The following is an 18,663-nucleotide window of genomic DNA, read 5'->3' as shown; positions in this document are numbered from 1 at the left end:
GATCCTTCTTGTTTTAATTTTTGGAATCGAATTACCTTTCGAACATTTTTCGTGTTACCATTTTTGCCCCCAATCCTAACTGCTTTTCTCCGTTTTACTTTCCTTTTCTGCGTATTAACGAAAAAAAAAAAAAACTTGTGATAAATTTAGGAATTGGATTCCGCACCACAGATACAGTTAAAAGCTAGAGAAATTAACATTATACTTATTAAATTTAGGCGAAATGGTCTGATGAATCTTTCAACTTGTATGCGTGTATTTTTGACCTTTCTACTTGACTATTTGTCAATTGAACCCTTAAACTCAACGAAACTCTATGTTTTAAGTCCTTCTGACCTTTGATCAAGCTTATGTGGCAACTTAATTATTGGCTAAAAAAAAAAAAAAAACTTTTAAAAATAGAACAAAAAGATCAAAAATAAAAAAAAATTACTTTTTTTTAGTTCTTTTTTTCTTTTCCCACCTCACCCCTCCCCATGTCTTTTTTTTTTCTTTCTACTTTCAAACCCTCATTTCTCTTCTTTCTCCCCTTTTCAACCCTTTTCTTTTCTTGTTTCTCTTTCTTTTTCTTTTTTTTCACATTTTCTTCCTCTCAGGATTAGAAACGAAATTGTATTGTTGTTGTAGATCTGTATTTTTTTTTGGCATAATTTATAACCCATAATGTGATAAAGATTCAACAGTATTTCAAAAGTAATTGTTGAATGTCGTTGTGAAATTAGGTGAAATGTGTTATGTAAAATTGTGTACAAATATTAGAGTATATTGATGTATTTTAATGGCTATTTGTTAACATCAATGGGCAAAAGAGACTTATGATTGTTCAAGTGGTAGATATAAATGTTGGTAAAAGAAATACGATTAAAAGTTGTGAATGAAAGAAATTTCAAAAAAAGTTGAATGATAATTGTTAGTTATTTAGGAATGTAATGATACTAGTGAGAATAGAAGGTTGTGGTGGTATCTCTAATGTAAAAAACAAATGGAGAGAGGTGAAAAGAAAGAAAAAAAATTTAAAAAAATAATAATAAGTGATATATCATTTAAAATGTGATGTGGATGATGATATGTCATTTTTGTGAAGTGTTTGAAGTTCACACACAGTGAAAGGGGTTTAAAATGATTTGTTTCACTGGTCGTTTGGTTGGGCACAAGTTATACCAGGATAACTTATCCCATCACTATGAAAAAATGGTGGGATAAGTTATCCCAAACATGGCAACCAAAGAAGATAAAAAAAAATTATCCCATCACTATTTCCTTATCTCATCACTATTATTTTTAATCCCTCATACCAAACGAGAAGGGTTCAATTGACAAATAGTCAAGTAGAATGGTCCAGAATATAATTGCATACAATTACAAGGATCTATCAGACAATTTCGCCTTAAACTTATCATATATTGTTAAATTGTGTAAATTAATAAGTGAATTTATGTATTAAAAAGATAAAAGATAATTTACTAAATAATTAACTTAATGATATCACTTTATTTAAGAAACTACTGTTAGTAATCTGTGTGTTTTATGGTCATGTTTGCTTCTGTGGCAATTACCAAGTTCATCAAGAAAAGTTTTTAGCCTCGTGTTTCTTTTTCATCTTTTGTTATTTAAAGGCTGTAAAATTAGCTTTGTAATTGAAGCTTCAAATTATGTGTGGAAGATTTTGGATTCAAATCTTTGTGTAATATTAATTTTTATAGTTCCCTCAAATTATGGGTAGAAAGAAAAAATATGGAAATTGACATAAATTAAGCAGAGCAAAAAGAATTAGGCGCATATGATATAATTTCTCTTTTATAAATTGGAGAACAATATTATTTATAAATCTGCAAATGGAATTTTTTATGCTAATTTAGATTTTGAGATTAAAAAACATTGATGCAATCATGTATTTCAGAAACAACACTCAATAATCCAAGAAAAAATATAATGTGATTTATGAGTTTTGTAGGTGCAAAGGTCACAATAACAAAAATAGTTACAAACAACAGTATTTTGTAGACTCTAAGGGCTCGTTTGGTGTGAGGTATTAAGATAAAGGTGATAATGGTGCAACATACAATATGCTTGGTGAGACCAGATCTAAAGGATATGTGGTTGAATTTATCATATCCAAAAGTTATAATATTGATCTTTAATATTTATTTACAATAAACAGTTAATTTTAAGTTACCTGAGATTGTTAGATTGTCTTTGTTGCACAAAAATATAACTCAACATGTTAAAATGTTATCAAGAGTCAAAACTATTAATATACTCCTACTATATGCATGGGGTATTCTAAAATTTTCAAAAATAAATTATTGTTTGTCATGACTAATGTAGTTTTTGTTGACATTGATATTGTTTTGAAAAAAACAATCTCTTTAGTAATACTTATATAACATATAAATCAATTTTCATGTACACAATTAGATTTTTAAAACATACAATTGACGTCACATCAACAATGAGTTTGATTCAAATAATTCAAGATAATGGCTTAGTAGCAATTTTTAAGAGCATTATACAGTATCCAATACATAATTACATGTACTTGATAAAGTGTTCATCTTAAGAAGCATATTAGGGTGTTTTCTAACAATGTCGTGAAACTCCTACTGACAAAAGGTCAGATAAAATTAAAAAGAATCATGTAGATATTCTTATCATTCAATATTCATGATACTACTTCAGATAATCCGAATGCATATGTCAGTTATAATAAATTGAGCAACAATCTCAAACCTACATTATTGCATTGTTTTTAGTATATAATCAAATTCTTAAGGAGCCGTTTCATCATGTGATGTGAAATCATTCGTAATATGAAATCATGAGATAAAGTTGAAGGTTTATTTAGACATACAATTTGGACTTTTCATATTGTATATTTTCTCATAAATATAAAAACTCATAAGTTATTAAACTATTAACATTGTCTCAATTCATTATACAATCTTACCAATTAAGTGGAAAAAAAAATTAAAATCGCATAACACACTATCATAAAATTATTCTAAGAATTACAACATTTATTAATCAAACCTTAATTCAATAAAAAAAATTTAATTGAACATCAGCTGTAATGTTCAAATTGTTAATAGCTAATGAAATTGTTTTTTTTTTTCAATTAATGGTACAACAATTAGTCTTGTCCACTCAATATAATCATGATTTTTTTTCATTAATGTAGACACGTAATTTTTGACCGAACTTAAAATTTTACACCATTTTGAGAGCTGAAATATTTTTATAAATATAAATTAAATATTTTGACTTTTCTCTTATTTTATTAAGTTTATTTTAAAAGATTCAAAAACAACAAAAATGGAATCACTTTTTAAGGTAAGTTTCATTTTTCAATGGTTTAAAAAGAAATGAAAGATTACAAAAATCTATATTATTTTAAAATTAAGTTTTATAAATAAGCAGTATTATTTAATTTTTATTTTTTTTTATTTTGATGTTTATAGATGTTTGACTTTTTCTTAGATTTTATTACTTTTAAATAATTAGTTGGTATGTTATTATAATTTACTATTTATAGTTAATATTTATTCTTTGAAAAGTAAAATAAAACTAAAAATAAGAAAATAACTCACCCCCACTTCCCTTACCCCACAAACCCCTATCCTACCACATCCCATGAAGCCATCAGCAACACAAACAGTCACACACGACTAAAAAATAGAAAAAGAGGAATCCAAAAAAAAAAGGGAGACCCACACGCCCACGTATCTGCAGAAAAAAGAAACCTCTCCTACATATATACAACACAACACACAAATAAAGGAGATGACGAAAACAAAAAAAAAAAGCACACGAAAATTTGAAAGAAAAAAAAAAGGATTGAGTTGTAGTTTCTGACGGCTTCAAGTTCGTGGATCCAAAAGTCTGCTATTATTAATATTTTGGGGAAATCATTGGATTGTTAGGCATTGTTTTTTCATGGTTTAATCTTCATAAGAGGTAACACTTATTTCTTCTTGGTTTAATTTAATGTCACGATTGTTCAAGATTTGTCTCCAATGTTATAAGGTTATTCAAATTTTATGTGTGTTTAATTTTGCCAATATACTATTGAAATACATGTAAATATATGTATTGTTGTATTTCGATTAAATATGATATAACGTATATCGCTTCTTGCTCACTAAGGAATTAATATTTTTCTTTATTTGCTCTATTCTATCAAGCCGAAACGTGATTCATGGGTTGCTGATAATTAATTTGATCAATTCACATAGTTTTGAGTTATTCGTTGATAGTACAATTTAAAAATCATTATTTATTTATTTTTTGGTAAAAAATAAAAATGCATTTTTTATATGATTTAATCGTTATCATCCAAAGTGTTTTAGATTCTTGGTATTCTATAGGTCATAGAACCAATGCTAGTTTCAAATGTTGTGTGATATAAAGGTTAGGTTTTTTTTAAGGGCTCTTTTATGAGTCCATTAATTCAGGATATTAGATTTTGGGATGATCACTTGCAAATAATAAAGCCGCTTCATTGTTTAAGCGAAAATATTTGTTAAATTAGATATAGCCACATATGTCGTTAGTTATTAGTTAACGTGTGTGTTTAGTGTATTTTTTATTTTAGTTATGCTTTATTGTAAGTTAATAATTATATTAAAAAATTATAAACTAATGACATTCTGTTTTGCTAGAAACTGTAAGTACTATCATATTAATAAGACAATGTAATTAATTGAATTTAATATTTCGTGGGCAAGTGATAAGTTACACGTAGAAAAGTTTGGTCACTTTAACATTTTACTATTTTTTTTAGACTGTTTTAATATAATCATAGGTATTTATTAGGCTCTATTATACATTATATGAGTAATAATAATTAAATTTCATCTCAATTAAGAATGTGGTTCCACATCTTTTTGAGATACTTAAGAAACTCAAGGATGCGGTTATGCACCTTGGTCAAATTCAAGGATGCGGTTACGCACCTTGATCAAATTATTTTAATAATTAATTTTGTTAATTCAAACCAAGAGGTGTAAATTGAGATTATTAGGTGTGATGAACTCGAGAGGGGAAGACAGTTATGTCTCCAAATGTCAAGATCGAGAATGCAGTTATGCATCCGGTTTAAGACTAATAAAAATTCAACAAAATAAAAAAAAAATAATAAGCAAACCATGGCCTGTAGACATAATATATCCAAAAATAGTAAAAAATAAGTATAAGTCAGTAAAAGCGATCGTGCTAGAACCACGAGACTCGAGGGATGCCTAATACCTTCCCCTCGGTCAACAAAATTCCTTACCCAAATTTCTGGTTCGCAAACCAAAACTAAAAGAGTCATTTCCTATTGATTAGGGATTTGAAAAGGTGACTTGGAACGCCATAACTCAATTCCAAGTGGTGACTCTGAAACAATAAAATAATTCATTAATCAATAACGTCACTTAAAATGGAAAAACCCTCCCGCCGCCGTGCGCGAAAAGGGGTGTGACAATTAAACATTGATTTTAATGAATTAGTAATAAATTTAATAAAAAATAATGAATTTGATTAATACAAATAGTAAATTAAGAATTTAATTGAAGTAGAAATAAATTTTATATTGACAAGAATAATCATTATATGAGATATAAACGGTTAATGATATGAATTGTAAATTTTATTTAGGNATTGTTAGTAATCTGTGTGTTTTATGGTCATGTCTGCTTCTATGACAATTATCAAGTTCATCAAGAAAAGTTTTTAGCCTCGTGTTTCTTTTTCACCTTTTGAGTTTTGTCATTTAAAGGCTGTAAAATTAGCTTTGTAATTGAAGCTTCAAATTATGTGTGGAAGATTTTGGATTCAAATCTTTGTGTAATATTAATTTTTATAGTTCCCTCAAATTATGGGTAGAAAGAAAAAATATGGAAATTGACATAAATTAAGCAGAGCAAAAAGAATTAGGCGCATATGATATAATTTCTCTTTTATAAATTGGAGAACAATATTATTTATAAATCTGCAAATGGAATTTTTTATGCTAATTTAGATTTTGAGATTAAAAAACATTGATGCAATCATGTATTTCAGAAACAACACTCAATAATCCAAGAGAAAATATAATGTGATTTATGAGTTTTGTAGGTGCAAAGGTCACAATAACAAAAATAGTTACAAACAACAGTATTTTGTAGACTCCAAGTCTTTTTTAAAAAAATAAAGTTAAGATAAAGGTGATAATGGTGCAACATACAATATGCTTGGTGAGACCAGATCTAAAGGATATGTGGTTGAATTTATCATATCCAAAAGTTATAATATTGATCTTTAATATTTATTTACAATAAACAGTTAATTTTAAGTTACCTGAGATTGTTAGATTGTCTTTGTTGCACAAAAATATAACTCAACATGTTAAAATGTTATCAAGAGTCAAAACTATTAATATACTCCTACTATATGCATGGGGTATTCTAAAATTTTCAAAAATAAATTATTGTTTGTCATGACTAATGTAGTTTTTGTTGACATTGATATTGTTTTGAAAAAAACAATCTCTTTAGTAATACTTATATAACATATAAATCAATTTTCATGTACACAATTAGATTTTTAAAACATACAATTGACGTCACATCAACAATGAGTTTGATTCAAATAATTCAAGATAATGGCTTAGTAGCAATTTTTAAGAGCATTATACAGTATCCAATACATAAGTACAAGTACTTGATAAAGTGTTCATCTTAAGAAGCATATTAGGGTGTTTTCTAACAATGTTGTGAAACTCCTACTGATAAAAGGTCAGATAAATTTTAAAAAAATCATGTAGATATTTTTATCATTCAATATTCATGATACTACTTTAGATAATCCGAATGCATATGTCAGTTATAATAAATTGAGCAACAATCTCAAACCTGTATTATTGCATTGTTTTAGTATATAATCAAATTCTTAAGGGGCCGTTCATCATGTGATGTGAAATCATTCATAATATGAAATCATGAGATAGAATTGAAGTTTTGTTTGGACATACAATTTAGACTTTTTACATTGTATATTTTTTCATAAATATAAAAACTTATAAGTTATTAAACTATTAACATTGTTTCAATTCTTTATACAATCTTACCAATTAAGTGGAAAAAAAATTAAAATCGCATAACACACTATCATAAAATTATTTTAAGAATTACAGTATTTGTTAATTAAACCTTAATTCAATAAAAAAAAATTAATTGAACATCAGCTGTAATGTTCAAATTGTTAATAGCTAATGAAATTGTTTTTTTTTTTTTCAATTAATGGTACAACAATTAGTCTTGTCCACTCAATATAATCATGATTTTTTTTTCATTAAACATTGATTTTAATGAAATAGTAATAAATTTATAAAAAATAATGAATTTGATTAATATAAATAGTAAATTAAGAATTTAATTGAAGTAGAAATAAATTTTATATTGGCAAGAATAATCGTTAGATGAGATATAAACGGTTTTAATGATATGCATTGTAAATTTTATTTAGGCTTAACCCATCGATGATCCCCTAAAGTTGACATCATGTTTCACTTAGACACCTCAATTGGACGATGTTCATTTTAGACACTTTATGTTGGATCATATGTCATTAATTCATTAGTCAATTTTTATTTTAAAATAACTTTTGACACACAAATGACAAATGTCGTCGGATAATTTGTCATTTTACACGCCATTAGCGTGTGTAACACACATTATATATTTTTGCTGAAATAAAAAAAAATGTCAAAATGACACAGCGAAACCTTATATTAGGTGTCTAAAATGAACATCGCTCAATTGAGGTGCCTAAGTGAGACATCGTACCAACTTTAATGGGCACTGATGGGTTATATATAAATTAAACGTGAGTTTTTTTATAAGATATAAACTTGTGGGTCAACTTTAATATTTGAAAAATCTCAAATCATGATTTAAAATTTTCAAATCTTGATTTTTAAAAATTTTGGAATTTTCATCTGATGATATGAAATTAGCGTAAAATTACATGTCCAAACACTGATTTCATCTTATGATTTCATATCACAATATGAATCACATGTCCAAACTCTCTCAAAAGTTGTAAATTTAATAGTTAGGAGAAAATTAAGAGAGTGTATAAACTTAATTAAATTTCTATAAAATCTAAAACAAATTTTAAGACAATAAAATGAAAAATTATCAGAGGTTGTGTTTAAGTTCTATTAATATTTGTATTTTTTCAATTTTACCTTCCTAAAAATTCTAATAAAAATGACTTTATTATATATATTTTAGAAAAAATACTACTGGTAAGGTTAGAATGTAAATTATTTTATTAATAAATAAAATAAAATATAAATCTCGAAAGAGGGCATATTCAAGGGGTGCAAAAAGCAATTTAACACAATCAAATTTCACAGTTATTTTCCCTGGTCCTCAAGAAAAATTTGACATGCAGCATTCTCCCTTGTTGTAGATCTGAATACCAATCTCCATTACTGTCCCACTCATAACTCCGAAAAAACTCCCTTCAATAAAACCCAAATCTTCAATTTCACCCTAATTCTTCGATTTCCCACTCATCTTTGTTTTTTTGGTGCCAAAATATACTGTTACTGAAGTCACTGTACCGCAGATTTACTCGAAATTATTTGTATTCAGTAGTCGCCGGAAAATGAGACGGAGGAACTCGGATTTCCGGCGGCCGGTGCGACGGCGATTCTCCAATGTTTTTTGGTTAACTTTGTGTGGATTGGCCGTATTGCTGCTCATTATTTTGCTCAGCAGAGAAACTCGCGATTCATCGTCTAGATTGGTTTATACAAAGGTAATGTTGGTTTTCATTGTATTATTAATTGCTGTTGTTTTCTGTTTCGTAGCTAAATATTCTTTTTAAGCTAGATGAGTTTGTGTGGGTTGTGGAATTTGAGCTTGCGGGTTAGTCAGTTACTTGTTAATATATTTGACATGTGTTGGAAAATAAAATATCCAACAACATGGACAAACTGAAATGGTTGTTGCCATTTGCGATCTAACAGTTTGCAGTAGTATGCAATCAGTCTAAGAGTTAACTTAGTTTTCCATTTTAGAGTTCTTGTCAAAATTTACACAGATCCAACCTCACTATCTCAGGAACCATAGACTAAAGCTGAATTGAGATAGAAAATAAGTGAGAACTCAATAAGGGAAGTCTGTGCAATGTGAGCTCCAAGTTTATGAACTTTACAAGGCTATATGCTTACACTTGTGCGTGCTATTCACAAAATCTACTAACAAACTATTTTTAGTTAACTACTGGCTGGCCTCCTTATAACAAGCTAATCGGCCATTAAACAATAATTAATCACCTAACTACAAGCTAACCACAACAACAACCAAAGTTAAGTTGCACCACTCTCAATAGTCTCTACCTCTTGTTTTAGATCCTTATTTAGATAGATTTTGATTTTTAATCCAAGTGTTAGCCTTTTGTTTCAATATTATCTCTTAGGTGAGTGTACAGCCAATTCACTAAATCTAGTTAATATGTTGTACAGTTGTTAGGTGTGATTTTCATTGCATTTCTTGGTTAATAATGGCCATTTTGGTTTGAGAATTGGCAACTAAGGCACATACAGATCTTTCGAAACAAAAAGGACAAGTTGGACATTTCTGAAACTTCTTTTGAAATTATTTCTATGTCCAAAAGCAGTTTATGCCCGGTTTAATTATTGTTATCCTTTTTTTTTTTTTTTGATAACCGAGAAATCCGTCTGTGACCCGCCCTTTGGACCAATCACAGCCTTCTAAACATTATTGTTATCCTTTTAAACAGCTAAAAGTACTATGAAGCTTTCTTTCTTTCAAAGATATGTTCCAAGTGAATTTTAAGTAATTGTTTCTTGTCGAAAGAACACCTAATTCTTTGAGAATATGTATCAAACTTTTCACCTCTTTGGTAATGCCCCCCCTTCCCAGGTCCTTGACCACTGGTATTTTATTGCCTGACAACAAACTTCTAGCGGATAATTGTAGTCAAACTTTTTCGTTTCCCTATTACTTATGGATATTATTGCTATGGCGAAAGTGTCAATAAGTACATTGCTCTACAAATGTCACAAGATCTCCACTGTGCATTGATTAATCAGAAGAGATTATGACTACATTTAGCATTTTAGAGTGGGTCTGTAGCTGGCTTTGTGAAACAATTTGACGTTTTTTGGTTACCATGAGCATTAGTTATTGATTTTGGCAAAAAACTTTAAAGCTAAAAGAAATCTTGTGTGGTAGTGACAGTGTCTGAAAATATCTGGGCTACTTTGGGGCCTCAAGATGAAATTCATGGTACTGATGGATAAACAAATTTGGTCAAACTAAAGAAACAAAAAAGAGAGGACTATTCTTGTTTTTGACTTGAGGGTACTGTGAAGGTCTGCTATATTAATGCCCTCAGCCTCAAGTAAATCTGCTTCAAAGATGATTAAGATAGCAAATAGAAAAGGAATAGTTAACGTCCTAGTCTAAGACATGGAAGAACAGTAGTCCCTTCCTCCCAAATTTAAGCTTTTGGGAACATTGAGATGTCAACACTAGGTGGAAAGTTCATAAACTGATCATTCCATATTACACTCCCTCATGTCTTATGGAAGAATTAAATGAAACCAAGAGTAATCCGATTAACATATAGTTTATTGTGGCTTCCACATTTTCCTAGTTTAGCATTAAACAATATGGTACAATTTGATTATTGTTTAAGTACCTCCGTCAAGCTGTGACAATCAAATACATAGTACAGAGTTTGGGACTTCCATGTTGGAGGTCTCAAATTCGAAACCCCTTGCTAGCGAAAGCAAGGGGTTTGCCTTCTGGGTCGAGCTAGTCGCACCAGGCTTGCCTAGTGCGGGTTACCTCTCCTATGTGGTTTGCGAGCTATTGCATAGGAGCGGGGGTTTTACTTTGTGCACACTCAAAGGGCAGCGGCTACGGGTTTCCCTTGTCATCGAAAAAAAAAAAACATAGTACAGAGTGGTTCGATCTGAGAAGTGTCTTAATAAAAGCCTAAATATTCCTCACGGAATTAACAAAATCAGCAGAATACAGAGTATGTATAAAGAAAATAGGTTCCATATAAGTTATGCTGGGAGTTGGGAAAACTTAAAATTATTTAGGGACACATGGAAGTAATCAATTGGTAAAGGACATAAAACTATCAATTATACAAGACATATCAAAGTTACTTGTCTTCCTTGTGGTCTACGTTGTAATTTGCTAATCTTATTGAATGTCTCAAAGGAACCAAGAATGCAAAGTTCCCCTTTTGATAGTTAAGAATGTAGAGTTACATAGTATATATTTTGACAAACAATCAATGTGAAATTTTACCCCTCTGTCCCAATTTGCTTGACACACTTTCCTTTTTAGTTTGTTCCAAAAAGAATGTCACTTTTTTATAACTAGAAATAACTTAACTTTGAAATTCCCCTTTTATCCTTAATGAAATAATTTATAGCCACACAGATATCTAAGATTTGTTGTATACCACAAATTTTAGAAGTCACCTTTCTTTCTTAAACTTTGTGTCAAGTCAAGCGGTGCTACATAAATTGGGACGGAGGGGAGTAAAACATTAATTCCTAACTTAGAACATAGTTAACTTTAAAAGAATTCTTGTAACAAGTTGAATAATTTATGTAAGCTGAGGACACAAATATTGCCTTTTGAGGTGATCCAGATAAAATGGAGAGGTCTCTGTTTTCTGTAGATAATAATGTGGTTCTAAGAGTATCTATCTTAGAAAACACTCTGGTATTACCCAACACAGACTACAACTTTATTCTGGAGTGTTCAATATGGAAAGGTTAAAAAGATTTTGTGAAGTAGTTTTTTTTTTCCCTTTTGAATGAATTACGGTAATTTTAAAAAGAAGATAGGAACAGTCTTGGTGGTTCAGCTCAACTGTACTTGACTTTTTCCCAAGCAAGAATCTGTTTCTCAAAAATAAAATAAAATCCAAGATTAGCATATTACCTCATTATCAGAGGCTGACCCATGATTTAAAGACCATAGGTGCACCATGCATTAATATAGGATCTGTCATTGGATTTTTATAATAGGAATTTTCGGTCAGTTGGTCGGTTCAAGATTAGTTTCAGATTGATGTAATAGAATTTGCTTTAAAAACCAACCGATTAATAGGCCGAAGTTATTTCAGTCCATTAAGTTTTCTTCTCTTCATTTGATTATATTGGATAAAAGTAGAAGAAAAATATCAGCAACAACAACATACTCGGTGAAATCCCACAAAGAGGGGTCTGGGCAGGATAGAGTGTACGCTGACCTTACTACTACCTCGTGGAGGTAGAGAGACTGTTTTCGGAAGACCCTCAGTTCAAGTGCATCAACCCAAATAACAAAAAAAGAAAACAATGGAGTAAGTGGAAAAGCAGTGTAAAGTTTATGAGAGAGAAACAATACCAACAACAAGATAGTGTGATGATAGAAAATACAATAAACAACATATGACAAGAACTACAAGGGTATGACTAGTCCTATGACACACTCTAAACCTTTATAAGGCAAGACAACACTCTACCCTACTAACCTTCTACCCTAATACGCGACCTCCACTCCTTCCTATCTAAAGTGAAGTCCTCGGTAATATGAAGTTGCGCCATATCCTGTCTACTCACCTCTCCCCAATACTTTTTCGGCCTACCCCTACACCTCCGCGTATTCCCTACAACCACCTTTCGCACCTCCTCACTGTCACTGGGGTGTCGGTGCACCTCTTCTGCAGATGTCCAAACCATCTCAGTTTCGCTTTCCTCATTTTGCTGCTCGTCACAGAGGCCACCCCCACCTTCTCCCGTTTTACCTCATCCTTATCTTGTCACTTTTAGTATGCCCACACATTCATCTCAACATCCTCATCTCCGCAACATACATTTTTTGAATATGTGATTTCTTGACTGACCAACACTCTACCCCATACGACAAGGACGATCTAATCACCACTTTGTAGAACTTACCTTTAAGTTTAGGTGGCACCTTCTTATCACACACAAGTCCAGAGGCAAGCCTCTATTTTATCCATGCCGCCCCAGTGTGATGTGTGAAATCATCATCATGTCCCCACTACCCTGGAGACAGACCCGAGGTATTTAAAATTTTCTCTCTTGGGAATAGACTGTGTGGAAAGCCTCACTTCCACGTCCACTTCATCCAACACAACACTGAAGTTGCAATCCAAATATTCCGTTTGGTCCTGCTCAACCCGAACCGTTTGGACTCCTGATAAGTTAAATATCAAAAACAATTAAAAAGTGTGCCTATCGGTCAGGTAAGTTAGTGAAAAACATAACTCAGTTTTGAATTATTTTTTCTTAGATTAATTTTCCTTTATAGTATTTCCAATTTATGCTTAATACTTTATATGTGTGTTGTATTTCAGAAATTGCAAATTTAAAACATCCAAAGGCGAAATTAGCAAGCCGTCACAGTTTGGAGTCATAATCAAATCAGAAGAAAATAAATACTTACTCATTCACTAATTAAAATCACAAAAGAATTGTGCACTGATTCAACTGAATTCACCACCTATGATTCTAAACTAGGGCTAAAGAAGAGTTGGTGGTATAAAAGAATGAATAACAAAAGTAAAGAAAATTAAAAAGAAAAACAAAGGCTTAAGAAAAAAAAAGAATAGGAAAAGGTTGGTAGCATAAAACCCAGTAAAAAAAAATAGAAGACCACCACCACCACCACCACAACAACAACATCAACTTACCCATTGTAATTCTACAAGTGGGGTATGGGGAGAGTAGGATGTACGCAGACGGTAAAAAAAAAAGGAAAAAGGAAGGCTGAAGTGGGAAAGGTAGGAGACTAGGGTCAAATTTACGCAAAATTAAGTGCATTGAGGGGGATTTGAACTTTGGTTACAAAGACGAGGACTTACAAAAAACTTTCTCAACTACTGCACCAACACATATTCTGCACTTTCAGGTGCCTCTGTTTTTATATGTCTATTTCCTGTAGATATTACATGTATATACCAAGTTTTTCTCAAAGTCTATGGGTGAAGGTGGACAATGTAGTCCCCCCTCTTGTCATTATGCCGGTTCATGCTTGCCGATGATAATTTTTCTAGTTGGGGAAAGAAACAACATACCCAGTGAAAATTTTCTAGTTGGGGAAGAAAAGGAGAAAAATAAAAGCAAAATGTGTGTTGACACTTGAAAATATGGACTTGATTGATTTTATGGTGACTGTTTTTGCAAAAATCTTTTCTATTCATATGGTCCTTGGTTCAGCAAGGTACTTCTTATTTTCTTACTTCCCTTTAAGCATTTCATCCGACAATTGATATTTATCCATTTAGTGCTTTTTTATTGCCCAGTGCTGAGTTTGCTGCATAGATTCCATGCCATAATGTATTTGCTTAACTGAAATCAGAGTAATAATTGGAAAAAAAGCTGTTGGTGATGCTTAGTGTTTTCAAATGCTGAAACTACACCAAAATCCTGTGGAGCTTTAAGTACAAAGAGCAACGAAATGAGCGGCTTTAGTGAAGACAGAAATTAAGTAAAGAAAGGAGAGTTATGTATGTAATACAAGCAAAACAACTATAACAAAAAACAACAATTATACCCGATGGAATTGAAAAACTTCAAAAGTTGAATTGTATGAAGTATAAATCACGTCTATATGCCCTTATCAGAAAAAAATAGTAAAAGAAAGCATATCAATGATGTTAAGAAACCATTTTAAAATTATGTTTCCAGATGCAAAAAATGAAATTTTAAGTTTCTAATTCAAATTTAGTGCTTAGTTTTCCTCTACATTTCCAATTCCTATTCTTAATCACTAATGGTATTCATTTATGACTTTTATATAGCAATTAATACGACACTTTGCCAGCTGTATGCATTGTTTAGGGATGCCTTAATTAGGACAAGCCCTTGATCAATAAGACACATATTAGTGCTTTGGTGCCTGCATTAAAACATCATGTGAGCAAGGGGAATTGCATGACCTGGACCTATCTTTAGGGTTTAAATGCTCCGTCAACGAGCTCAACAACACTATTTGGTTTCTGAAAATCAAAAGTTAAGTGACATTTGGAATTTAGTAATAATTCCAAATTTGTAATACTGATGAGAGGATACATTTTACGGTGTTTTACACTATTTATATCATACTGTGCTGTTAACTTATGTGTAGTGGTACCTTGACTAAAGAAATAGGAATTGGGCACGGGATTCCTTATTTACCTACCAAGACAACTACATATGTTTGGAGGAAGAATTTATTAACTCATTAGCTGATGCCTGTTGCAATAAAGACTTCCTCTCAAGTGGGCATTCTCATTCGAAGCTGCAATTTGTTTTTCCTCTGTCTGACCGTCTCTTGTAAGCTTATGGAAAAATCTGAACCTGTACTCTTTTGTCTTTCTTTGCAGAGACCCTATAGACATGACAGAATTGCGGATGGTCTCAACATCACTGAAGAAATGCTGAGGCCTGAATCGATGACAAGACAAATTAATGATCAGATTTCTCTTGCAAAGGCAATTCTTGTAATTGCAAAAGAAAGCAACAACCTTCAATTTGCATGGGAACTAAGTGCTCAAATCCGCAACTCACAGATGCTTCTTTCTAATGCTGCTTCCAGAAGAAGTCCCTTGACAAACAGAGAATCAGAAAGTGCAATTCGAGATATGGCACTTCTGCTCTACCAAGCCCAGCAACTTCACTATGACAGTGCAACCATGTTTATGAGACTGAAAGCCAAAATCCAAAGCCTTGAAGAACAGGCGAATTCCTTCAGTGAGAAGAGTTCAAAATATGGACAAATTGCTGCTGAAGAAGTCCCTAAAAGTCTCTACTGCCTTGGTGTCCGGTTAACAGCTGAATGGTTCAGAAGTTCCAATTTGCAGAAAAAACTCAAGGAAGAAAAGCAAGCAGCTGCCAAACTTGTGGACACTGGTTTGTATCATTTCTGTGTATTCTCAGACAACATCCTTGCAACTTCGGTTGTGGTGAATTCAACGGCAATGAATTCCAAGAATCCTGATATGGTGGTCTTCCACCTTGTAACGGATGAGGTGAACTATGCTGCCATGAAGGCATGGTTCACGATGAACAGTTTCCGAGGAGTGACTGTTGTCGTACAAAAGATTGAAGAGTTTAGTTGGTTAAATGCTTCGTATGTACCTGTTCTCAAACAACTTCAAGACTCTGACACCCAGAACTACTACTTTTCTGGCAACCATGATAACAGCCGAACTCCGATCAAGTTCAGAAACCCTAAATATTTATCGATGCTTAACCATCTGAGATTCTATATCCCAGAAGTTTTTCCTGCACTTAAGAAGGTTGTGTTTCTCGATGATGATGTTGTAGTGCAGAAGGATCTTTCAGCTCTATTCACCACAGACTTGAATGGCAATGTAAATGGTGCAGTGGAGACTTGTATGGAAACATTCCATAGATATCACAAGTACCTGAATTATTCTCACCCACTTATTCGTCAACATTTTGATCCTGATGCATGTGGGTGGGCCTTCGGGATGAATGTTTTTGATTTGGTTGAGTGGCGAAAAAGGAACGTTACTGGCATATACCATTACTGGCAGGAAAAGAACGTAGACCGCACATTGTGGAAGCTTGGCACTTTACCACCTGGACTGCTAACCTTCTATGGATTGACAGAGGCTTTGAATCCTTCGTGGCATATCTTAGGTTTTGGCTACACAAATGTCGATTCCAAATTGATAGAAAAGGGAGCTGTGCTGCACTTCAATGGTAACTCAAAACCCTGGTTGAAGATTGGTATTGAGAAGTACAAGCCGCTCTGGGACAAATATGTTGATTATAGTCATCCTTTATTACAACAATGCAATTTTCACTAAGTTGTCTTTTGATTAATTTATCACATATAGTTCTCACAGAGGTAGTAATTTTGGGAATCTGTTAGGGGTTCTGTGAGATTAAGATATTGACATCTCTGTGCTTATTCCAATTTGTTGTAGTATAGCTTTGCAACAAACATCAAGGCATCAGTATCTTATTACATAAAATTTCATGTCGTATGTTGGCATGATTTGTCAAAGATGTAATTTTCTTTCTAGGGAAGAGGGCCATAAAATAAGCTTGAACTATTCAAAATAGTTTAAACGTTTTAACATAATCTTAATTCTCAAGTCAAAGTGCAATAAAATAATGTGATGTCTTCAAAATTAGTAACTCTTATCCATGACTAAGTTGTTAGAATGGATAGTTGGTTAACAACATATTCTAACAAACTGTTCTAATTCAATGTATTTTCAATTTTTAATTTTTCATCGTGTGTGCGCATATAAACAGAGTCAAAACTCTTCTGTGACTATTGCTCCTTCTGTCATCTTTACTTGTTCATATTTGAATTGACACATCTCTTAATAAATAATAAATGTAATGATAATTTTATTTATATTACCCCTGATAATTACAAGTCATTCAAATATTAGAAAATGAATAGTATTTAATAATAAAGACAAAAGAGATATAAAATAATAAATTATCTCTTAATTTTTAAATGAATAAGTAAATATGAACAACTATTTTTAATATAGTAAACAAGCAAAAATAAATAGAAAAAAATATTCGTTAGTTTTGCACATCTTTTCTAGTAAAAACAAATCTTGCCACATTGTAACTGGTGTTAGAAGCCATATTTCCTTAAAATGATGTAGTATATACCAACACTAATAAGTGGAAACAGATTATTTTTTTGAATTTTTTAAGGCTTAATTTGTTTTCTAGAGTTCAACTTGGAAAAAAATTAACAAATTTTATGGCTAACCACCCTCTTAATGTGAGGCATATTTCAACCAGAAGATTATATTCTTCTTTTGTTCAACTAAAAGGTTATCCTACCTACTTATTATACTTTAAAATAGTCATAGAGCCATCCTTATCCTAGAAGTATCAATTAATATTTTTTTTCGCACAAAAAGTAATTGTGTAGCATATTACTTCTTTTTACATATAATAATTATATGTTATTATTTCTCTCTTCATATATCTAGTCTTTATATTTTAACTTTTTTAATGAAAATCACGATTTTATCATTACTCACGAATATCATAATCTTATATGATACTTTTTTTGCCGAACTCTACTTGAAAAATATGACAAACATACTATAATATTTTGCATTTAATTTTTGCCTAACCATTAAATTTACAATAGAAGTAGGGTAGAAATATTTTTAAAAAAAATCAAAAAGAGTAAATAAAATGCAAAATACTTTTGTGAAAAATATTAATTTTTTCATACACTACAAATAATTTAATGAAAAATCTATCCATGATATATGTTGCAATATTTGATTTTTTTGCACAATAAGAATTCAACCCAATTGAAAGACGAAGTTTCTAGTCTAGAAAAATAGAAATTTTAAACGAAAAAAGAATGAGCAGAAATATATTAGGGATAAGTAGCTTATTTATTGTATTAGTTTATGTGCGACTTGTTGACAGATGGAATGAACATTTTTAATTTACCAAAAGTAGATGAAGGGCTTTCCAAACAAATAGAGTATTAGAAATTTTCATGTTATTTCAATCCCAATACACAATATAGTAAAACCTCTCTAAATTAATATAGTCGGGATCATGAAATATTATTAATTTATAGAGATATTATTTAATCGATAAATTAATAATTATTAATTTATAGA

At 31.2% G+C, this 18,663-nt stretch overlaps 1 protein-coding gene across 1 annotated transcript; it reads left to right on the top strand.

Moving 5' to 3' along the window:
• Positions 1 to 8,374: 8,374 nt before the first annotated feature.
• On the top strand, positions 8,375 to 17,053 carry LOC125850544 (probable galacturonosyltransferase 10). Its single transcript, XM_049530403.1, has 2 exons — positions 8,375 to 8,787; positions 15,400 to 17,053. Exons 1-2 carry the CDS (start codon positions 8,635 to 8,637, stop codon positions 16,849 to 16,851), a joined length of 1,605 nt encoding a protein of 534 aa, XP_049386360.1. The 5' UTR covers positions 8,375 to 8,634; the 3' UTR covers positions 16,852 to 17,053.
• The last annotated feature ends 1,610 nt before the right edge of the window (positions 17,054 to 18,663 follow it).

This window comes from Solanum stenotomum, unplaced genomic scaffold (assembly GCF_019186545.1).
Source record: "Solanum stenotomum isolate F172 unplaced genomic scaffold, ASM1918654v1 scaffold17555, whole genome shotgun sequence".
In the NCBI taxonomy this organism is placed as follows: Eukaryota; Viridiplantae; Streptophyta; class Magnoliopsida; order Solanales; family Solanaceae; genus Solanum; species Solanum stenotomum.
Note: the sequence above shows the minus strand (reverse complement) of the source record. Positions and strands in the feature narration are given on the sequence as shown.